The 26,015-nt window shown below is 34.1% G+C and overlaps 1 protein-coding gene across 1 annotated transcript in view; it reads right to left on the reverse strand.

The window, feature by feature from the left end:
- LOC149422962 (acid sphingomyelinase-like phosphodiesterase 3b) overlaps positions 1-26,015 on the reverse strand; it is a 375,129-nt gene that overhangs the window by 284,907 nt on the left and 64,207 nt on the right. Inside the window, exon 2 of the mRNA XM_089632399.1 lies at positions 9,668-9,978. Within this exon, the coding sequence (XP_089488525.1) occupies positions 9,668-9,737 (70 nt within the window). The 5' untranslated portion in view covers positions 9,738-9,978. The remainder of the gene's footprint in view (positions 1-9,667; positions 9,979-26,015) is intronic.

Genomic DNA, 26,015 nt, shown 5'->3' on the forward strand with positions numbered 1-26,015 from the left:
ATTTCATAAAAATGATAGACGAACTAAATACATCGAATGCTTGTGGGCCAAACAAAGTTTCCTCAAATATGCTAAAGTATTGAAATCGCTTTGAACAAGTCCTATTGCATTAATCTGCAATCTTAGTTTCAAGTCGGGCATTTTTCCAAACCACTTAAAACAATAAATTGTTATATCAATTCATAAAAATGGAAATAAATCGGAAGTACACAATTATCGCTCAAAATCTCTCCTCAAATCATTATGAAAATATATTACAAAACTCATCTCAGCACCTACCTAGAATTTCATACGATCCTATAAAAAAACAGGTTTTCAACCAGGTCCATGAACGTAAAATGCTTTTGCTAAGCTGACAGATATTATTTCAAATAATATTGACCGGGGAAATAAATCCATCGCTCTTTTCATAGATCTTGTATATATTTAAATATATTTTTATATATTGTAAATATTTTTTTTTCTAACGTAACGTATATTTCTAATATTAGCTCCGAGAACCATTCATTGGATAAACAACACCCCTGCCATAGGTCACTCCAAGGGGTTCGCTAAGTTTGGTGACTTAGCAGGGCTGCCAGGGTTCATCGGGTGAGGTGAGCTCGGGATACGCCTGCCCAACAGCTTCGTGGCGTGCCAGATCGGGAGAGGCTGGTTTTGGGAGACCCTTTGACCTCTCAAACTGGTCACTCGAGCCATTGATTCCTACTCAACCCTCATATCTTTCACCTTACCAGAACCTTCTCTTTGTTTCCTTTAAAAAGACCCTCAGCACAGCATCCCGAGAGATGACATACGCCCTGAGGGAAATTATTTTCTCTGAGAAATATAGCCCTAAAAACCAATCACTAACCTAGAAAATACCTGACAAGTTATTTATTCTCGTAAATTTTGTTATTTCAGTTTTATGGGAAGCTATCTTTACTCCATAGTAAGGAAGGTGTTTAATGTTCAAACATCATTAAAATGCTGAAACCACGTCTGGGTTTTAATTTTGTTCGCCCCATATTCCGAAATGATTTGTATGCTGTCTTTAAACCTGATTCATCACCGTTCATTAATTCACTTTCACAATTTCAATTTTAAAAACATTGCATCAACGCTATACGTGATGCTACTCGGTCTGCAGAAAAACACCAGTAAAATATTATGTTTTTGGGGCGATTTATTTCCGAAACACTTTATCTGAAATACGTTTTGTAACAGCGCCCGTGAAATATGGTGCACATCAAAAACGGGTACTTCCACGTGCTCCCATCTGATGTAACTCAATGAACTGGTACGTGAAAAATGCACGGCACTTCGTCATTACCCAACCCTCGTTCAATAAACCTCCCGGGTTTTCCGTTTCATCCCCATGATTCTTTTACTCCGAACCTCGATTCGTTCCTTAGGGGAATATAGGTCGCCCTGAGAGATCGATATCTCAGTTTCACGCACGCTTCGTGAATGGCTTGGGAACGGGCGAAATCTATAATCATGAAGATGAATTTTCTATCACGCCTGTACATTTATCTTTATACATTTTGTGTGGGTGCAATCAATTGATTGTGAACGATTGAAATAGTGTTATGTGAGATGATAATTATATAATTTATGTTTTGTCAGTCATGCCCAAGAGATGAAATAATAATATTTCATCATTATTTCTTGCTCTCTTTATTACTAATTTTGCTTCATATTTAATTACTGAACACAAATCAGAAGTAGAAAAAAAGGACATGAGCAAATATTATAGAAATTGTATTTTGGTTGTTTTTATTAAATTATAATCGTAAGAGCTACGAAATAATAGCCATTCATGATTAAATTTTCAAACGATGTCTTTGATTTATTTATTTATTTGCTTGCATCAGACAAGTCATATATCACATACTTCTTACAGAAATTTACATTTATACATGGTTATAATTATGTTTCTAACTATAAGTGAGCACAATATTCATCTCAATATTCTTTGTGTAATAGTTATTGGTTAGTTACAGTTAAAATAAATTTGATATCAAGAATGTATATAAAAACAAGGAGGATTGAAATCAATTATTAGGAAGAAAGATGCATGCATACTTACAAATATATTATACTCGTACATGTATATATACGCATACATGCACACATCTAAAGACACATACATAGATAAATACATAACAAACACATACACATTTAAATACAAACACACACATAAGCATAATATATGCATAGATGTGTAAACTACGACAAGTATCGATCCAAAAGGTTACAGGGTTTCTTGTTGATTTCGGTCATATATTAAGGTTAATTTGATTAATTAAAGATGAATCCTACACATTGTTAATTATTTTAAACAGAGAGATTATATCTGATATGTTTCTTCTTTTGGCGAGTGAGACTTCTTTAAAGTGAGTAAGTCTTTCAGTATAGTTACCGAGATTCCGATGTAATCCAGATTTGTAAGCTAGTATTCTTAAGTATTTTTTGTCTTGACAGTTTAAAAGGCAATAACGGGTTGATTTTCTTATTATTTCGATTTAAAAATCGAGATCTATATCTAATCGTCATTCAATTCCGACCGCACCGCTATTGCGAAGAGATTGACAAATATTGTGACGTCATCTGTACCCAAATCGTTTGGTAAGCTTTATTCTGGGCTTGCTTTAACTAGTATTTTGTTTTAAAATCCAAACGAAAACAAGCTTAAAAATCTGGTAGGCATTTAAATACCTAAGTAATGTCAACAGGGGTTGAAAGCACGCATTGCGATCGTTGTGCAAACTCACTTTCTGTGAGTTTGTTTTCATAACCAATGTACGGAATCACCATAACTACCCCATCAGACATTTTCCATTAGCCCCTCGTGCCGTACATAAATATTTGAATCTAGTTCGCCAACTTGTAGGCGGATTAATGAGAACGGCCAATCAAAGGGCAGATAGCATGGCCACTGACTGTTTACCGTTAGATGTAGCCGGCGAGTGACACAAAGTGTGGATTAATCAATTTATAATTGATTCGTTAGGGATAAAACGCTCCCCGGGGGCGAAGGCACCGCCAGCCATGACTGGCAAAGGAAATACGCGGGTTCACAGGCTCAACCACTTGTCGGTCGCACTTTAATTACAAATTGATTGATTTTCGAAGCTATGACTTTGTATGGTGTGCTATCGCTTGCAGTGGATAGAATTTAACATTACTTATTATTCAATGAACACCGTGAAATTAATTTCTACGCATATTAATTAATGAATCGTTTGTTGTATACAGGTATGTGGCAGAGGACCTCGATGATACAATAATAATAACCATTTGAAACTTGACATAAAGCCAAAGATATTAGAAGAACTAATATCTTTGCATAAAGCTGTACTTCAGTTATGAAATTTCTGATATTCTACAAAAGGCCCTACTGCCGAAAGGAGAAAAATGAGAATTGCTAATTTAATAATATCCAGTTTATAACGGGATTGCAGCTCGTTTACTATTAAACTTTTAGTACATTCTTAATATGTAGGAAAACGTATTCATGCATCTGCATTTTTCTAAAATATACAATGACGAAATGCCAATATATTAAAATTTTCATGAACACGTGTTTCGACATCACGATAGCAAATCGTATTTTACTTAAAGTTTATAAGAAAACCTATCAATTCACTTCAAATTCAGTTTTATATTTATTCACTTTTAAACCACCTTACTAAAATATTATCAAATTTTCCAAAATGAAGTGATTTAAAACAATTTTTTTTAATCATTAAATTTATTCAATATTTATTTATTTATATTTATGTATTAGGGTTACAAAACATGGTAAAACATTTCGAAGATAACATTTTTAAATAAATCTATTTAAATATTACTTTTGTGTTTTTCGAATGAATGTATGAATGAAGTGAACTTCCCAAGGATCAGAGTAGTTGTCGATAACAATGTATTCTATCAACTTGTGGTGGCATTTAAGTACACACACGCATTTTTCTGAAATTGAACAATTAATTTAAAAAATTACAACAGTTAACATACGAAATAAATCTCGGTCTTATCCAATTTCGGATTTGGCTTAAATTTTTTGGCCGGTAGCGGTATGCACTTTAGTCAGTCCCTGGGGAGGATTTTTCAATCCTCAGTCAAACCATTGCTTTTTTAGACTTTCACTATTTTTGTAAGATTAATTGAAACATTCAATAATTATTTTAGACGAATTTCCACGTTGCAATAATAACACAATAACATTGGAGTGTATTTCTCCTCGAGTACATTTAGCGCAATTAATACAGATTGTTAAGGGCAAGCATCATAAAGCGTGTGAGAGTTTTTGCTCTAAGGCCAGCCTTTTAAAAAAATCGATGCCTCAGAGTCACGAAGGTCTGAAACATTATGTACTTTACTTACGGGCGAGGCAAAGAAGAGACTAAAAAAATATCTTAAAATACAGCTGGAACGTTTGCTTAGGTTTTATGATTGGATCCCAAAATAAAAATGGTGCGAATATCCACTGTTGGAATGTTGAACAAAACATAGAATCGCTTTACAGCTATTATAACTTCTGGGCTAACTTTTTTTAAACTCTTCATATACGTAAATATTTCTAGTTGATGTAACCAACTCAGATTTACAATGGGATTTAAACTTGTATTACGTTTTTTAGGCACATTATTTCAAAGTGTCATAAATAAAATATCATTGAAGAAGAAGAGAGCACTAATATATCAAAACGAAACGTGAAATAGTACATATTAATGTTAACAAATAAATTCCAAAAATACTGGAAAAATTATTTGCATGATGATATTGTTAATTCTGAATTTGAAATGTGAGATATGAGACTAATATGACGTTTAGTAAATAGGTCCCAATTTTCTAGTGGTTTAAGACGCATATCCCGGTAAGACAAGAGATCCTGGGTTCGATTCCTAGTTGTGATCGTTTTTTTTTGTTTTTCTGTGTCTTGTTCTATTTCATGTTTCATTTTGATTTATAAGTATTATCTTCTTCTGCTTTAATGATATATTACAATGAAGGTAAACCCTTCAAATATGTTGTAAATAATGAAGAGAAAGTTAATATTTTTCATGGAACTGAAGCGTCATCGGTTAGAATTAAAAGTATGTGTGGGCGTCTCTTTTTATATTGATAACTATCTTAGATACGTGTGTCATATTTAGACGACTTAGTTGCGAATAAAGATGGATTTTTTCAAAGAATTTGAACAAATTTCAAAGTAAATATTCATGTTCTGTTAAAGTCCTATTGAAGTTCTGTTACTGTAATTAACCGGCCCATAAGTGAATAATGAGAAAACGATAGAACTTTCACAAAACTTAAATTATTAAATATGATAAATTTAAATTGTAGTTTGAGAGATTTTATCCTCAAATCAATTTAATAAACCTTACTCTCAACAACAAAAAATGTTGTTTTGGAAACTTTATATTAAGTTTATAATTTTTAATTTGGGAGGCGGGTATGGTTACCGCCGCACCCTAAAACCATTTAGTGAATAATCAACATCTCTGCCGTTGGTCACCCCAAGTGGTTCGCTACGTTTGGTGACTTAGCAGAGGTGGCCGCTTCATTGGGTCAGATTTATCCGGGTCTTGGCGGCGGATTTGTCTGTCCACCAACTGCATGGCAGGCCAGATCGGGAGAGACTGGTTTGCGGGAGAAATTTGACCTCTCCAATAGAATTTTCTCGGAACATTGCTTGCATTGCAGTATGAGGGATGGATCCATACGTCCGTCACTTCTGGACTCACTAACCCCCAGATTCCAACCTACCCCTTCTTACTTTTTCCTTCTCAGAACTTCACATCATTCCTTTCCTAAAAAGACCCTCCACACAAGACACAAGACATAGGCCCTGAAGGGAATTAATTTCTTCAGAACCTTTTGTGTAGAGCTAATGTAAATAAAAGAAAGTTCAGTATTACTTTACGTATAATATGTGTTTATAAAGTCAGTACTTTATCGAAATACTAGAAAAACACAACTCACATTTTTTTCCTTACGGAGGAGTAGTAAGTTTTTATCACGCTCCATAAAATATTAGTGCTGGAATAGAGATGTTGAAAACCCATTCATTTTTATTTATCTAAAATATTGTCCGAGAATTTTTGTGATCGATTGCAGTATTTGAGGTTTCCTCGCTCTCGGAGCACTTAACCAAAGTGTATTTATCGAAGTTAGCGTGCCGCGTATCAGTTAACGCTTTGTTTACTCCCCTCAGGGCCGGGCCTTATCTCTAGCTGACAAGAGACATTTCCTCCCTATCGGAAGTACATTTCTGTCAGACGTATTCCAATATACAACAAAACACGCATCAGATTAATGTTTCCCACCTAAACTTTTTAGTTTTTTTAACCTTTTGTCACAAAACTGAGACAAAAACACTGTCAGATTTGAATTGTACATTATGTAATTGAGACATATAGGTATGGTGCAAAACATTATTTGTTTAGATAGGCACAGAAAACAGATTAGTACACACTTCTTGTTTCATTTAAATTCATACATCTGTATGAGTCAGACTATGGTCGTGGCTCTGTACTGTACTGAAGATTTAAGTTGACGACAGTAGCCAGCTGGTTACCACGTTAGCCTTTCCAAGGCGTAAAGAAATGCCAATTACGTAAATTGTCAGATAATTTATTGATGGACTAATATCAATTGAAGTACGAGTTCATGAACTATAATTACGCCTTATATTTTACAAACATATTGTCCCACTCTACAGTTGATGAGGTTGGCCTATATTGAACTCCAAGATTATGTCAGCAAAAATAGAATGTTTTCTAAGTTTTGTCGCCCTCTGTTGCACTCGACCGCTTTATCAGTGATCTTGGTAAGTTATTTTATACAGATGATAAGCAGCGATCGCCGGTCGTAAACCCAATAAATTGTATAAATCAGCGTATTAGTGAACATTGGCTTCTAGAAAGAGATACAGCGCCTCAAGTAGGGCGCGTATAACTGATACTACTGTATTGCGTCCTCCCATTGTATAATGGTATGATCATGCATACTCTACCATTATTTCGACTCTTGACATGATCCGACTCAAATATTTTATTCCCTTGACCGTGTCATGTCTTCCTCCGGCGTCTCCAACTTAATTTACCATTCACTTCATCATTTTTAAATATGCTCCATTCGCCCCATTCTACGTTGCAGTATTTAGTTTTGTTAGGAAAGAGAAGCAGAGTAGATAGGTTGATGATTTGAAAAGATCTGCAGACTTTGACTACGTGAAAGTTACCTAGAATAATTTTTGGTTTGTTTTCTCTCAACCCACACTTTAATTTCGCTTGTGTATGTATTGTTATTCTAACTAATTCGCTGTTGGAAGGTTTGTATTTACTATTTATAATACTTTTTATTGTGTTTATATTTACACGCTGTACGTTAAGTTCATTATCATTAAAAATATATTCATAGAATAGCTAAATCTGATAAAAATTAGAGACGCCTACGCCTATTCCAAACACTGAACTGGAGGGTTTTAACCTTATTAATTAATATAGTAATATACTTTAATATAGAAAATATATATTATATATAGAGTGCGATGATTTTGTAGCATCACACGTTAGAGATTAGGAGCAGTTACTCAAAAAAATGTTTATTTTGGACCCACTGCCACAATTTTTTTAGTAAATACTTTTAAAATATGAATTTAATTGAGGGGTGTTATTAATCTTATACATACAACATAAAATGTGAAAGAAGTTTAAAGTTAAGTGATGTGAATAAATGTGTACTCTTTTTGATTAAGTTATTGGAGTTATTGTTAGCAATACCTTTAGTCATTGTTAGCTATTATGTTTAATACTTATACTTTTTTTCATTATATCGTAACTTTATCGTAACGAAGGCAGTACTTACAAAATTTTATTCAGCTTTTATCGTTTTGTTAAATGATAAAGGTAAGCCGGCCATGTTTCAGGAGGATATTTTAATATTTTTATAATTATTAAATTTCGCATATTGTGTAGTAGCTACAAGCATTTAAAATTGTCAAAGCGAACAATTTTTTTTTTTCATTTTCATCTCCTAAAATTGCTAGCAAGACAAAGATCTTAATATTATTATATGCATCAAAGGTTAGTATTTAAAATAAAGTTCAAAAAATTAAATGAAAATTAAAAATAATACCAATTTTTTTTAAGCTATCGATACTAAGATACTACCAGGCGGTTTTAAGAAGGTGTTTTATATTTTTTCATCCACTCTGTTTTAAATTTACTAAAGCCTTAACAAAGCATTTTTTATTATAGAAAAATGAAAAGCCATGATTAAAATTCCGTAGAATTTTCCATTTTATAATTTTGTTTGGGTAAGGTATTTTCTTAAAACTGAAATAATTAGCCCAAAAGGCAGAGAAGAAATAGAAAGCTCTTTGATAAAGTTTTATTATCTCACCAATTAACATCGAATATTAACAATCGCTTAAGAATTGGGAATTAAAATTTAAGCTGTTGAATATTGTTTTGTAAAATTAATTTGCCGTTAGGTATCTTAATTATGTTTTCAAAATATAAAACAAAGCACCATATTATGTTTCTTACACAATTCTAAATAAATTGTATTATATGTACAATGCAAAATAGTTTAGGTGGGATAAACGATATTTTATTTAAGTATTGAAGACAATATTAGCGATTTCTAAACAAAAATCTGAAACAGAAAAATCAGAAAAAGATACGGTCACATCTAGGACTCGAACCCAGGACCCTTGTCTTTCCGGGACACCACTCTACCAACTGAAAGTGACCGAAGGGGATAGGGTCCCATTAGGTCAGTTGGTAGAGCGGTGTCCCGGAAAGACAAGGGTCCTGGGTTCGAGTCCTAGATGTGACCGTATCCTTTTCTGATTTTTCTGCTTCAGATTTTTGTTTATAAATCGCTAATATTGTCTTAAATAATTAAATATTACAATTTGAGGTTTTACTCAATAAAGTTTTTCCGAAAAATAGATATTTTATTTTATGTAAATCTTGCAAGATGTTAGTACCTAATACCGATTTGCTATTTAAACTTATTTTAGAACAAGAAAAAATATAAACTTACGTACTAAAATAACAAATTTATGTATTTTACAAGAAGTAAAAAGTACTCAAGAAAGCAAAAAAAATTTCAAAATATTGAAGAAATTAATAAAAAATATTTTTATTTATTTAACAAGAAGCGAACAAAATAAAATACCAAGTGTTCATAAAATATCTAAATAGTATTTTATCAAATCGTTGTTTTGGTTTTTTTGTAAGACTAAATCTGGCATGGCAAATAGTGAATTAGTATCGATGGACCGCAATGAATAAAAATATTAGGGCTCAAAAAACATATATGCATATAGTTTAACAAAGGTGATTATGGATATTTAAATTATATTATATATAATTATTAAATAGTAATTTATAACCATAAAAATCGCAATCGAGAAAAAAAAGCCCTGTGATTGATCGGCGGGTTCTAACGTTCTAACATCGCATTAGAATGTGGACAATGTTGTCCGAAGTTGCACTGTGATTAACAAATTATTTCAAAAGAATTCACGGGCTTTGTTGATTTCATACCAAACCGAGTGGAATTGACCGTAGTGTTAACCGATAAAACCGAGGTACGTATGGCGTCACGCGTACCCCGTCAGATTTTGATAATTTTGGTGGTCTTTGGAAAATAAATATAAACTTACCTATTTTAGCATCAGTCATTGAGAGGGAGAAGAATCCAGCGAGAGAAATAATCAGATGCGCCGGCTTCATGGTGACTTAGTTAGTAGTACCGAACTAGTACCGAGATATCACTCTGTTTTTATTTTGATTGTTTAATTTTAAAATATAATGTTATTGATGCCTCTTCATTGAGAGGCACAAAATAACAATTTATTTTTTATTTTCACAATATTTCACTTATTTATAGTAAACATTTTCTTGATTCTATGGAATTATTTGAGTTTGCGTTGAATCTTTAAAGGCATTGCACTGATTTCCTTCAATCCAGCTCCTGTAACAAACAAAAAGAAATTAACTATTACTCAAGGATAAAAACAGAAGAACAATATTATGCTAGTTTATTTTAGAAAAAAATATTTTGCTGTTTTAGGCATAAAATCTTAAATATATCAGATTTATAAAATATTTTGATCAATAAAATGAATAGAAATTGATTTAAAATATTCCCTTCAATGAAAATGGCGGTTTAATTGACGTTATATTATTGGTATTGTTATAAAGTACGAATAACCAATAAATAAACCTGCACAGTTAAAGTTTTAATATTTTATACTGCTACCAATTATATTACGCCAATTTCGGTTAAATCAATATATTTTACATTTCAACCATGTAATTATTTCTTTTTCATGTCGATATGGAAAGCGGCATAATACTGTCAAAGTTAATAATATACACAAAAAGTTTTTTCAGTGAATGATTTATTAGTGAATTCATTCCTTGGAAATAAGTCTATTGGTTTATAAATACTCGCAAAAATTACAACAAAAACAATTTAAGGCGATGCACTACGTCGTGTAATATCTTTAATCGAGCCGCTATCAATAACACCCCTTACGTAGATGGCGATAAGGTTTAAATTCCCGATTAACACCATCCGCCGGTTTTGATTTATGCAAGAAAAAAACATGGCCAAAAAGTGCCTTTTATTTTATTTTGTGGATGTTCAGGCATAAATATTTAAGATTTTTCCAATCATTTTATAAATAAATTAATTTTCCTCATTATAAAATAAAATAAAAATCGAAAATGGATTCGTAAGTAGAAGATTTTGAACTTTAAAGCAGTTTTCATAGGCCTTATACATTATTTTTTTCTGGGTTTATAAAAAATTTATCTTAAAAATACTCGATTCTTTCAAAGGCCAAGATGTATTCTACTCGCAGTATTTAATTAAAGCATCTGAAACATTTCTAGGCAACCAAATGTTCAAACCAAAAACACATGATTTTGCATTACTGCGTAGTGCATCGCCTTAAATAAGATTACCTTCCAAACGTACAATTTAAAGTTAAAGAAAGTGAATGTTTATGTATGTTTCACAGAATTTGAACAACTTTTAGAAACTTCAACTTTCATTTTCAAGTTCTGTGAAAGTCCTTCAAGTTTTGTTATTGTATCATTATAAACCAGTTGCTTGAGAGAACTGAAATAGTGTAAGAACTTGAAAAGATCTTTCACAGAACTTCAAAAATGACCTTTAAATTTGAAGAATTCTCTAAAAAACCCGTCTTAAAGGTTATACTAGCTTTGTACAATAACATCATCAATTGTCAATATCCCTTAGGATGAATTGTTTTATAGAATTTGAACAATACGTAAAATTTTCAAGTTATATATGGGCCATTCTGTCAACAAAAGTGAAAAAATAACAGATCATAAATAGATCTTTCACATAACTTGAAAAATAACTTAGATATTTAATGAATTGTACAAATTCTGTGAAACAACTGACCCTTATTTTTTTTGCATGTATTTCAACGTAGGAAGTATAAATTTCGTTTTACGCGCAAATAAATATAACTGCATACGTATTGAAAAATGATTAATAATACAGGGTATCCGGAAGTAAAGTGCTAACTTCTGGGGGTGATTCTACATGATAATACAAGTAAAAAAGAGGAAGAAAGAAACGACTTTTTTAGAAATTTCAATGATTTAAGTAGTTTTAAGTGTAATTATTTGATTTTTTGTAAGGGAAAATAAACATTCTTAAATTGAAAAATATTTTTGTATATGAAAATAAATATGGGAATTTCGAAAAATGTCGTTTATCTATTTTACTTGTACTACCATCATGTAAAATCACCTCCCGACGTTAGCGCACTTTACCCCGGACACCCTGTATAATAATAATATTGGAAAATTAGTTGAGGATAATATTGTTAATTCTGAGTTTGAATAAGAGATCGATAAATTTGATGCTAAAAATCAGGGCACAATGGCCGAGAGTCTTTAGTTTAGAGGCGTTGTCGCGGCAAGACAAAGATCCTTGGTTGGATTCCCAGTTGCGACCGTTATCTTTTGTTTTCTCTGCCTGGTTCTGATTCAAGTTTCGTGTAGACTTATTTGTATTATCTTCTTCTTCGATAAGTAAATAATTTGACTCTGGTTTTGTAAAACCCTTCAAGCCACATAATACAGGAGCCGACATAAAGTAACAAATTTACAAATTCGTAAAACTAATAAAAAATTTGAAGTTTGTATCAAAATGGTTATTTCTTTTTCAATTTTTTTTAATGTAAAATGATGGTTGAGTAACTTCATCTACTCAAAAATTCCAACAAAAAAATTGTAGTATACATTTGGTTTTTAGTATTACAAATTCCAATCACAAAATACCTTACCATGTCGTACTTTGAAGATTACTATTACTATTCCTTGTGAAACCACTGGAAAATAACATTCCCAAAATATGTGACTTAAAGGGTTTTATCAAAACACAGTCTATGTATATTATAAAAATTAAAAAAAAAAATTGCACATGCATTTCAATAAAAATCGGATTTGTTTATCCGAGACACTATCTAGGTTATAAATCGATTTCATTAGAAACTTTAAGATCATTTAAAAATGCAGCCGGCAAAAATATGGGAAAAAATTGGTTGCAAGATGATATTGTTAATTCTAAATTTGAAACATGAGATCGACAAAAATGACGTTTAATAACTAGGTCCCAATGATCGAGTGGTTAAAGCGCTTTCCCGGTAAGACAAAATATCCTGGGTTCGATTCCTAGTTGTGACCGTTATCTTTTTATTTTTTGAGTTGTTCTACTTCATGTTTCATTGAGATTTATTATTAATATCTTCTTCTCTAGTGTAAAAAAAACATTTGCCTTTCTAAATCTTTAAAATTATGCACGTTTTTATTGAATTAAACTGTAAACAAGTAATCAAGTTACACGTCCTTTGTAAGCGTCGATATTGCTAGATAAATATATTATTTGGTATTTTTTAAACATGTCGATCGTCCACTAACATCAACTAGTGTTTGATGTTTATGTAGTAGGTTTAAAACATTGTGAAGGGTTCAAATTTTATCAAAATGTTCTTACATTGTTTGTTTAATTTAGCGGAAGAGATGTGTGTGCAGTGCTCTGTCAGCCATGTAAAGAAACAGAGGGGTTCGCAATGCTCTGTCAATCGGGTAGAGAAACAGAGGTGTGTGCAATGCTCTATCAGCCATGTAAAGAAACAGAGGTGTGTGCAATGATCTGTCAATCATGTAAAGAAACAGAGACATGTGCAATACTCTGTCAGTCATGTAAATAAATAGAGGTATGTACAATGCTCAGTCAACCATTTAAAATAAACAGATGTGTGTGCAATGCTCTGTCAGCCACATAAGGGATAATAAGACAATGTTTGAATAATGTAAAAAGAAAGAAATGAAGAATTTAAAATAATAACATGATGACATAAAACCGTAAAAGCAAAAAAAAGGACATTGGATGTACTTGTATATTTTTCTGACTAGATCTGATTACGGTGTGGTGCATCAAAGCAGCAAAACCATGGACCTTTCCCTCCACAAACATCTGAGAGGATCGGCTTCGCCCGGGGATGGTCAAAAAGTATCCTGTACTCGTGATTATTCTGTACTCGGAGTGTATTCATTACACTTTCTGTGATTCTAGGCCAGAGTTCACAAGTGTACACTGTACAGGCAAGTGCATTATATATGGAATATCCGTTTCTTTACCAGACGACTACACCTGTTTAATCTCCGGCAAGCATGTTGGCTCTTCTCTGACTCTCTATTTATTTATATTTACTTTAGCTGTTGATATTTGACCAACAACTGTTACTTCCACTAAATATCAAAGATATTTTTTTGGCATTGTACACTAACCCATGACTTCAGGATTCTAATAAATGTTTTAGTACCGATTTTTCAACCAACGTGTTTCTGCTCATCGCGGCATCGGGCCGTTTCGTTTATTAGTATGAGTAGATAGAAAATGAATTATGAAAGTGATCAGTCTTGAATCACATTCCTTGATTTATTTGTCGGTTTTTCTGCAAAATTTCTTATTGCTTGGCAAAGTTTGATTTGAACTTATGGTATGTAACAAAATTGGCACATTTCTGGGTCAGTTTGGATTTTTGGTCAAAAATACAAGATTTGCACCAAGAACTGCGATTTATGATCCCCGCACTGGCGAATCTAAATGTTCAATATCTTTGCATAAATATGACGCTTTTACAAGTGTTTATTTTGTTTTAAGGAGTAGATATTCAGTAAACAATGTTACTGAAATATTCGTACCTATTTGCATATATACAATATATACATTTTATTTAGAGACCTTAGATAATAGATATGTATATGTATAATAGGGTGTATCGATTTTTAACTTTTTTTTTGTTTTCAAATTCCAAGATGAAAAAATGTTGCTACTAGGTACCACAACTTACCACAAAAAGTTTTGGATTTTTAAAAAAATGTTTAGGTCTCCCGCACAAGGCCTAAAGTTTTAACTTTTTTCAAAAAATATCAATTTTTTTTAATTTAAAAAAATAAAATCGTAACTTTTGTGTTTATTCCAAGTTAAAAAACAGTAATATTAGGGCATAAAAATAAGTAAGAAACGATTTTTTTTTATAAAAAATGGATTTTAGGTCTCCCGCACAAGCCCTAAAGTTTGTTAATTTTGATGAAATTTCGTAATTTTGTGTACATATAAAAACCATGTTTTTTTAAAGTTTAAACTACCTATTTATTTTTATTCCCTAATATTACTGTTTTTTAACTTAGAATAAACACAAAAGTTACGATTTTATTTTTTTTAATTTTAAAAAAATTTTAAATTTTTTTGAAAAAAATTAAAACTTTGGGCCTTGTGCGGGAGACCTAAACATTTTTTTAAAAATCCAATTTTTTTTGTGGTAAGTTGTAGTACCTAGTAGCAACTTTTTTTCAACTTGGAATTTGAAAACAAAAAAAAAGTTAAAAATCGATACACCCTAATGTATAACATGTAATTTCCGCAAAGAATGACCCTCTACAGGCATACCTAAGCCGCGTTATACAGTTTAATTGGCGTAATTTCAAGTAAAAACTACTAGAAAATTGCCCTTTAACCATAACAAAAAAAAAATATTTTATAACTCTTCGTGTGAACTCTAGTATAATCAGCAACTCTTGGACAAAAAACATATGGAAACCCTTTGTTACTTCTTTGGTCACGTCAAAATCTTTTTCTAGATTCTTCTTCAGCTGAAGTGAGCTTAATGACGTATCCTTAATGACGTCTGGGGTTTTTTTGTCTTGTGTTTTCTGGTTGCCTCCGTCTTCAATAGATCGCACGTACAACGTGTATTATTCTAGTTCTTTAAAGTAAAAATTATGGTATACGATTTCGTTAGTAAAAAAAGATTTTCAATAAACTCTATTTTCGTCTCCTAGATTAAACATAAGTATTTTATAAGTATCGCAGTTCTTAGAATTTATGAAAGTGAGATTATATTTTTAAGAGCCTTTATTTGTTGCTACTTGCAGTGGCAGTTTGTAGGTACTCACAAAAATTGGTAGTGGGCTTAAAAGATCGTCAGTCTATCCCGTACGCCAGGTGCAGGTAAACAATTTCAGAAATTTTGGAGCTTATATCGGACCTGCTGGAACTATCCGTATCCAAGCTGAAAACTAAAGAGGTGCCATCTCAGCGCGGCAAGTTAATGTATTGCTTCTTAGGATATTTCCGCCTTGTCGAAGAGTTCCAAGGCATTTATGAGTGCCGCTCATGTTTTAGAGAAATTTCAATACAATTCTCAACAATCACATTATGTGCGTAAAAACAATAAATTGATATTGCTAGGTGGCATTCCTTAGTGGGCGATAAGGAATCCGCTCGCACCGCGTGAAAAGCGGAATAACGAAAATTTAAGCCGGTTGAATTAAACTTAATATTTAATGGTATTCATTTCATGACTGTTATTTGTTGTAATTTGTGGTATGTAATTATTATTTTTAGATTGACCTAAGTTTAAGCAGTGCGCAGTTCCAACCCTCCTTAGCGATAGCCGCCACTGCATCACTTGCATCAGGTGAGTTGTAAAAAAAGTTATATGTGAAGTGACCTTCTAAGGTTACAGAATTATTGGCCAGTTTATAAACTTCCCATATTGAAATGTTTTGACCGGGTCGAACCAGCGAATTTTTTTTAAAAACAAATTTTCTGAATGTTTTGGTGAAATCTACAAAAAATACTGTTTTCTCTTTGTTTGGATTGCCTTTTTTCTATGCTGTCGAATTATTGTACTAAGACCTATTTTTTTAAATACCTTATCATTAACCTCTTTCAAAATAATTTCTGACATAATTTTTAATTATGATTAATTACAACATATATTTTATCACGTTTTCGTCTGACAAGTTTTAGAATCTTCAATTTATCATGTAGGTATGTAGCCTTTATTTAAAACAGAAACAGAATTTCCTAGGTTGTATGTACTTGAAGGATGGTTTGTTCACAAATCGATAGGAAATTATATGGTAAGTCCATTAATAATAGTATATGAACCTGTCTATTGCCTTTTTTCCATATCACCTCTGAAGTTCCGCACATTAGCTCAATTTTAAGTGCCACGAACAACTTTTTGTGAAAAAAAACTTCTACTTTAATTTTTTAGGCAGAAATACACGTCATAAGTAACGACTTCAAGAGTTTTGACGGATAGCGTGTCAATATTTTCAAGTATAAGTTGATACTTGTGCCCTTATAACTGTACGCAGTTTCACTTGCTTATGTCAAGAGGTTGTTACGTCGGAAACATTGATAGATTCCAGCTAGTTATACTTCGGAATGTCGACCCTTTCTGATGGCCGTAGTATTATGTACTTACTCATATAAAGGCGCCAGGTAAAATATCGAAAAAAAAAAGATTTGTCGAATTATTCTCAATCAATTTGAGAACGAGGAGAATTTTGGTCCCGTTAAACGAGAATTTTTTAATTATTTTTCGGAATAACTTTATTGAGTAAAACCTCAAATTGTAATATTTTAACTATTGAAGACAATATTATCGATTGCTTGACAAAATTCTGAAACAGAAAAATCAGAAAAGGATACGGTCACATCTAGGTCCTAGATGTGATCGTTTGCTGATTTTTCTAGGTCCTAGATGTAACCGTATCCTCTATCTACAATTTGGTATGCGGGAATGGGTACCTCCGCCCTGGGAACCATTTATTGGATGACCAACACCTCTGCCACAGGTCACCCCAAGTGGTTCACTACGTTTGGTGATTTAGCAGTGTTGCCCGGGTTCATGGGTTAAGGTTTGCCCAGGTCTTGGTGGCGGGTGCGTCGGCCCACCTTCTGCGTGGCGGGCCGGTTGGGAGATGCTGGTTGAGGGAGACCATTTACAACCGGTTACCGCTGTCCGGGCCGCTCGATAGTACAGGGGCCCGACCCTCAGGCTCACGACTAAGGGTGGGCTGCCCCATCAGCGAGTGAAAAAACCCTGCCACTGCTGTTGTGCCGGTTCGTGACCGGAGGGGACCCAGCAGCAGCGTTTGGGGAGCATTGAATGCCCTCTCCAGCCGGACTCTCCCAGCCTATCGCCTAGCACCGCAGTGGGTGGGCTGGAACCAAACGCTCATCACTCCTGGACAGCCTGAACCCCAGATTCCTACCCACCCCTCATACCTTTCCATTCCAGACCTTCCTTTCACCTCATACCCTTAAAAAAAAATTAAAATCATGAATATACATAAAAACAAACTTAACATCATTACAGCGGCAAGTAGCAGGCGTCCCCTGTGTGGGCCAAAACTGTTGGTAAATTTTTCCAACATTCGCGGTCTGCACACTAATTTAAATTCTGTTCATCACCATCTTTTGTCCCAACGTCCCAAAAAAAATCCGAAACTCAGATAGCCGAGCCGCCAGACTCTTCCTATCTGGACTGCCCGGGCTTTACCCTTGCAAGCAAGTACCGACTCAAAGGAGGAGTCTGCCTCTATAGTCGAGCTGACGTCAACTGTGTACGACTATTGAGTCTGGAAAACTCCAGATTCGACGTAATGTGGGTGCACGTCGATTTTGCCAGTACGGCAAGATTCTACGCATGTCTATACCGCTCACCGAACCATAGCGAATCAGACACTTCCGAGCTCTTCAAACATTTGAGAGATACTATTGATGATTTCTTGCCCCGCTACCCTTCGGCCGAGTTTATTGTTCTGGGGGACTTCAATGTTCATAACGAACCATGGTTGAAGTTTTCAGGCCCAACGGACTCGGCTGGCTGACAGGCGGATTTTTGATTTCGGATCCTTTGCCATTTGCTACGTATTAGAGCAACTGGTTCAGGAGCCTACAAGGGTTCCTGATGTCCAGACTCACCGTTCCAATCTGTTAGACCTATTCTTAACTACTGTGCCACACGGTTATAAGATTGACGTCACAGCGCCTCTGGGATCATCTGACCACTGCCTAGTGACGACATCAATCTCCGTTAGCCTCAGACCAACCAATGAGAGGCTGAGGAGAAAAGTGTGGCACTATAGGTCAGCAGATTGGTTCGGTATGCGGGCCCATTTCAACGCTTTTCCGTGGTCAGCTGTTTGTTTTCGGACTTCGGACCCTTCAAGATGTTCCCAGGAGATTGGTGAAGTCATCAAATCGGCGATGTATGGCTTCATACAATCGACTACTAAAGAAACTGGTGTGGGCTCAAAGCCGTGGTTCAGTCGACAATGCTCCGAAGCAGTTCGACGAAAAAACGCGGCTTGCCGAGCCTACAACACATCTCGAACGCCCGAAAGCAGACCAGCATACAACAAATCGGCAAAGGAATGCAAAAGAATCATTAATAGGTCAAAATTCGAACACGACCTGCAGATCAGCAAAAAGCTGGCTGCCTGCCCGCATGGCAGCAGAGCATTCTGGTCCCTTGCGGGCTCAATAGGTCGGAATTTTTTCAAACCCAGTTTGCCACCTCTTACCAGACCTGACGGCTCACTAGCAAACACCGCCACCGAAAAGGCTAACTTATTAGGGAAAATGTTTGCGGAAAACTCGACCCTCGATGACGGAGGTGCTGTTCCGCCGTCGGTTCCTTACTGCGGTTTCTATATGAAAAAGCTGAGGATCCGGCATCGGGATGTACTCCACGTTATACGGGGGCTCGATGTTAACAAAGCTAGTGGACCTGATGGAATACCTGCCCTGGTATTGCAGAGGTGTGCTGCGGAAATAGTTCCAGTTTTGACAAAGCTCTTCAAAATGTCCCTGAAGTGTGGCACTGTGCCCTCTGGTTGGAAAAAAGCGGTCATTCACCCTATTCCCAAGAAAGGTGACCGCTCCAACCCGGCCAACTACCGCCCCATAGCGATCACATCAGTTCTGTCCAAAGTGATGGAACGTGTGATCAACGACAAACTGTTCACATACCTCGAGAAGAACAAAATTATCAACGACCGTCAATAAGGATTCCGGTGAAACTGCTCGCGCGGTGATCTTCTCGCGTATGTGTCGCATGTTTGGGGGCGGTGCCTAGAACGTCACGGTGAGACCCAAACGGTCGCACTAGACATATCCGAGGCCTTTGACCGGGTCTGGCACCGACGACTTGTCAACAAATTGCCTTCTTACGGTCTTTCCGCATCCCCGTGTACGTGGATTGCTGACTTTTTAAGGGATAGGTCAATTCAGGCAGTTGCTGACGGTTTCACCTCATCCTCACACTCTATAAATGCTGGCGTCCTACAGGGATCGGTTCTGTCTCCGACTTTGTTTTTGTTGCACATCAATGACCTTTTGACTTGTGCACCGATTAATTCTTACGCGGATGACAGTACAGTTCATGATAGCTTTTTGTTTGACAAGCCCCCAAAGGGCACACAAACTCCAACGGCTTGGAGGGCTTTAAAGCAGAGAATGGACGGTTATCTCGAGAGTATTTCCTCCTGGGGTAAAAATAATCTCGTCAAATTTAATGTTTCAAAGACCCAATCCTGTCTGATTACGTCTAAAAGGGATCTAAATGATAATCTAGTTTTTTTTTATTTATTTTTTTTATAGTGAATACCTCACAAGAGTCCCAGCTGCTCCCGTCTGGAGCCAGTGAGACTATGGCATCCCCAATTGGGGGATGTTGTGAGGCTGAAGGTAAGTGGGGAAGGGAAAGAGGAAGGTGGGGAAGTACCTGGCTATTCAGATCTAGTCACTAAACACGGCTAAAGCCATTTGGAGCAACGTTTCAATTCTGAATGGTGGTCTTACACCAGGGCGATACTGAGAGTATCTTCCACTCTGGCGATACTGAGAGTATCTTCCTTCAACGGAAGCAATCTTCCGAACAGGCCTTCCATTGATATGCTTGGTTTAACTATAAGTGACCAGCTCAGGTACGGGGGCTCCATCGAAGCAAGAGAGTAAAGCTGGCCTCTCAGAAGCTGGGCGTACTGTACAGGGCCCGCAGATACTTTAATAGTACACAACTGCTGACCCTGTACAAATAGCAAGTGCGCCCTACTGTCGAATTTGGCAGCCATCTCTGGTCTGGAGCCCCTAAATACCTGAAAAAAACCCTTGACTCTGTGCAAAAACGGGCGGTCCGTTCGATAGATTCCCCAATCTTAACAAACGGACTGCAATCTTTAGAGCACAGGCGTCAGGTAGGTATGCTGTCCTTGTTCTATCGGTATTACAATGGAAGATGCTCTGAGGAACTAGCGTCATTGATCCCTTCGGCACCGGTGCGTAGTCGGGATACACGCCAAACGCGCGCCCAACATTTGTATACGGTTGACATTTGTCACATGAGAACGGGTCGCTTCTACGATTCGTTCTTAAGTTCAACAGCTCGGCTGTGGAACGAACTGCCGGCCTCTGTGTTTCCTCCCTCCTACAACATGGGACTCTTCAAGACCCATGTTCACTCCTTCCTCTCCACAAAAAGACCCTCCACACTGCATCCCCAAAGATGACATAGGCCCTGTGGGAAATCATTTTTTTCATGGCCTCCTGTGTGGAGTTAATATAAAAAAAAATCCTTTTCTGATTTTTCTGTTTCAGATTTTCGTTTAGAAATCGCTAATATTATCTTCAATAATTAAAAGATTTTTTACTTTCCGTTTACATATTCTTATAAAATTAAGGCTAAATTAACTATAAGGTTTCATTTGATAGATTGTAATAACTTAGCGATTTTATTTGTCGTATCTACATAAGCAATGACGACACTTAAATATTTTTTTACTTAATTTTTTAACAAAAATCATTACCTACCCACTAGGTACCTACCAATTTATGTTTTTTAGTCATGATAAGATAAAAGAGGTGTAAAGGCGAGATTCGGGAAAATTTGTACAAACGTGTAATTAGATTTACAAAGGAATAAAATATTTTAATGGTTTTCCCGGGAAGCATAAAAAATAACATAATTGGTATTATTTAAGTAAAAATTTAAATTGATAATAAAAAAAAACTGAACACTCGTAATATCGTTAATAAAATGCATTTTATTCATTTCAAGCAATATTTTTTGTTTTTGTTATCAAATCCTCTGTTATTATATACTATATGATATTACTTTTTACTTCTTCACCACACTGTTAAGTTAGTTCATTTTATTGGCGTAGAAATATTTTAAACATATAGTTCGTTTTTATGCCATTTATTATATATAATTGTAACAATGTAATAATCTTTTTAAATATTTATTTTTCGGAATAACTTTATTGAGTAAACCTCAAATTGTAATATTTAAATATTTATATTATATTAAAATAAATATTCATTCTAGACTTGCAGAAAAGTCAACAGATGTCGCACATTAAAAATAAAAAATAAGATAGGTTTATCTAAAAGACGCTGTCTGGATTGCATTTAGTTCGGGTTGAATCTTGCGATCATACATAAAGATAGTTGCCAATAAAAATGTGCGGTGAAAAAATGAAGACAATGTTGGTAGTTCTTATTCGAAGTATGATACAGTTAAAAGTGACCGAGGGGAATAGGGTCCCATTAGCGCAGTTGGTAGAGCATTGTCCCGGAAAGACAAGGGTCCTGGGTTCGAGTCCCAGATGTGACCGTTTCCTTTTCTGATTTTCCTGTTTCAGATTTTCGTTTAAAAATCACTAATATTGTCTTCAATATTTAAATATTACAATTTGAGGTTTACTCAATAAAGTTATTCCGAAAAATAAATATTCATTCTAGACTTGCAGAAAAGTCAACAGATGTCGCACATTAAAAATAAAAAATAAGATAGGTCTATCTAAAAGACGCTGTCTGGATTGCATTTAGTTCGGGTTGAATCTTGCGATCATACATAAAGATAGTTGCCAATAAAAATGTGCGGTGAAAAAATGAAGACAATGTTGGTAGTTCTTATTCGAAGTATGATACAGTTAAAAGTGACCGAGGGGAATAGGGTCCCATTAGCGCAGTTGGTAGAGCATTGTCCCGGAAAGACAAGGGTCCTGGGTTCGAGTCCCAGATGTGACCGTTTCCTTTTCTGATTTTCCTGTTTCAGATTTTCGTTTAAAAATCACTAATATTGTCTTCAATATTTAAATATTACAATTTGAGGTTTACTCAATAAAGTTATTCCGAAAAATAAATATTCATTCTAGACTTGCAGAAAAGTCAACAGATGTCGCACATTAAAAATAAAAAATAAGATAGGTCTATCTAAAAGACGCTGTCTGGATTGCATTTAGTTCGGGTTGAATCTTGCGATCATACATAAAGATAGTTGCCAATAAAAATGTGCGGTGAAAAAATGAAGACAATGTTGGTAGTTCTTATTCGAAGTATGATACAGTTAAAAGTGACCGAGGGGAATAGGGTCCCATTAGCGCAGTTGGTAGAGCATTGTCCCGGAAAGACAAGGGTCCTGGGTTCGAGTCCCAGATGTGACCGTTTCCTTTTCTGATTTTCCTGTTTCAGATTTTCGTTTAAAAATCACTAATATTGTCTTCAATATTTAAATCTTTTTAAAATCTAAATTTGACACGTTTTCACCTAAGCGTATACAGGTGCAATCGGAATTTATTTATATGAGGGTTTTTTGATCTTGACTCACTATTTTCTAATTTACGCTTTGTCTCAATTTTTAGTCAAATTTAATATTTACTAAATACATATTATTATCGCTTTCAAACAGTAATTATAAAAAAACATTTGTTTTTCAGGCAGCTAGCTTAGTAAAACGCATGCAAGTGTAAGTATTCAGTCAAATAATTGTATTCAATCGAAAAATATCCACTTATCATAAAACATGGAAGCATTTATTTTGTCAAACACTACAATAACTGTAAAAAAGATTTTTTAATTAGATCAAAAATTAAAAAAAATATATAAATTTTTCAATTTTTTGGCTATGAAGGCATCGTTGCTTGGCAAAATGTATGTCAGTCAGAAAGTTAAAATTATTTACATTATTATGTTAACACCATTATTGCGTTTTAATTGCTTTGAAAACGATGTGAAAAGAAACATTAAGTTGAAACGAAATATTCTCGTTTGTATCGTTAATGGGAGAAAGGGCGTTTTTAATAAATTCAATTAAGATGTTGCAAACTCACTTATTCGTTTGCATGAGGGGCTTCAAAGACTCCAATATTTCAAAAAGCGAAATAACAAAAGTTGCCACAGTAATTTAATAAGGGCAGCAGATTGTAAAAAGAAAAGTTTTTGTACAAAGCAAAGGGAGACCTTAATCAACCCCGAACAATGGAAGGGAAACGTGTAATAACTTTGCGAAATTCAAAGAAGGCAAATATTTCATTCTATGAAAATAAACGTCACCATTTACTTAATGAAAACACGTATCGTTGTAAACAAATAGAAAAAAAATACTTATCATTTTACAAAAGCATAATTTTGCTATAAAACTTTTATTTGAAAACTTGAATTTACCTATAATGGTTATTGATGGAGGTACAAGAAAGCTTCCTTAAATTTATTAATGATCGAGGCACAAGAAAACATCGTCAATTTTTTTATTGATCTAGATAAAAAAAATGCTTCCTAACATTTGTTATTTATCGAGTTACAAGAAAGCTTCTTAACATTTTTTATTGATCGAGGTACAAGAAAGCTTCCTAACATTTTTTATTTATCGAGGTACAAGAAAGCTTCCTAACATTTGTTATTGATCGAGGTACAAGAAAGATTCTTTAAATTTGTTATTGATCGAGGTACAAGAAAGCTTTTCTAAATTTTGTTGAAGGGATAAATTTCAGTAAAATTTTAAAAAGTAACACTAATTTTACTAATCTTGTTAATATAGTATCTTGTACGACTCTTGTTTTTACTTTTATAATGTTTTGACAAATATTTAATATTTGTTGTGGTTGGAACACCTGTATCTTCTCTATTCTAGTTAACATATCCGTTTATTACCTATTTAATTAAACCACGCGTAACCTAGAGCGTATTTTTTTCAATGTTATTTACCGTAGTTTTCAATAATGAATACCTTCCTCGAAAATATTTGTTTAAAAATAATCATTTACCGGTTATCAATGTTGACTAGGTACATAAATATCTCACTAATGTTCATTCATGAATTGAGATTTTCTGTTTTAAATTACACAAACCTGTCATTTTATTGCATTAGATTAGTTTTGGCATGAAATGTACAATATTAGGAAGTTATAAAGGATAAAAAATTTATATTCAATATGCTTTTAAGCAAATTGAAAGCGTGTCATGAAATAAAATGATGGATGAGTGTTCATGTGTAAAGCTTCTCGATAAAACTGAAGAGAGATAAAATGAAATGAGTGTACGGTTTTTAGAGCGATTTACAAAGTAATTCAGAAAAAAAGCATACATTTTCTGCAAACACACCTTTTTCTAAATTATCGCTTTCCTTCAAAGGCAGATATACAAACATAATCAACAGCAAAATAATTGTTATTAAAAAATTATATATCTTATTTTATGAAATTATAAAAACACAGGTACAACCTCCTTTCGATGGGAAAAATAATAGTAATTATGGTTATTTTCACAAAGTTAGTAAAGAATTGCCAAGTTAGAAAATTTTCAACCTGTGGGTAGAATTCCCCTTATTTATATAAAAGTACAAACTCCTTCCGAAGGAATACATAAAAGGAATAGTGGTTAATTCGAAAAAGTTTCTGAAGAATTATTCAATTAGAAGTGTTATTATTCAAATTGGATAATTGTTACTGGGAATTCTACCCACCTTACTCGTGTTCGGAATGTTTTTATTTATATACTTCTAGTTTTTACAAACATTACACATGTCAAAAGTTTGAAAACATTATACAGAAATAACATATCGGTAAATTTAACATTTCAGTACCATAAATATTCATCATTTTATAAGTATAATACGGAAACATATCAGTGATATTCAGAAAAATTGATTTTGATTTGCTTAGGATGGAGAGGTTTTAAACATATCGTAAGGGTCTGTAAATGTATTGGCAGTTCGGAGAAATACCGCTAATTGGGATTGCAGAGTGATGTGAATAGTTAGTGCTAGGGTCACAGTGTGAAAACATAGTAGAGTTGAGTAGATTTAACAAGAACACGAATATTTATAACTTTTAACATTTGAGGGCAGTCTATGAAGTTATTCAATATTAGTAATTTTAAAAAAATATTCCAAAAACCTTTAATTTTTCACTTTAGGAAATATTAATAGGTAAAGGGTACACAAAATGCAGTATTACATTTTTGTCCATTTGTATAATGTACAAGTTTGACAATAAAATTGTAGCATGAAAAAAAAACTTTTCAATACGTGAAATTGCAGGAAGGGACTTCCATTTCAATACGTGAAATTGAAGTAAATAGCCAGGTACTTCCCTTACCCGTATGCCTCACAACATTCCCTGGGCATGTCAAATTTCATTCCATATCGATGGTTGGGTGCAGTTGGAACTCTTGTGAGGTACCCACAATTGTTATTACCCATTGGTATTTTTAACTTGTTTACGCCATTTAATCCAGCTGTCGAATAGTGTTTAAAGTGATTAATACTAGTGTTCAATTTTATTGGGTTAACTTTTTTTTATAACTTTTGAAGGTTT

This window comes from Hesperophylax consimilis, chromosome 6 (assembly GCF_061612785.1).
Source record: "Hesperophylax consimilis isolate HC1 chromosome 6, BYU_Hcon_1.0, whole genome shotgun sequence".
NCBI classification, from domain to species: domain Eukaryota; kingdom Metazoa; phylum Arthropoda; class Insecta; order Trichoptera; family Limnephilidae; genus Hesperophylax; species Hesperophylax consimilis.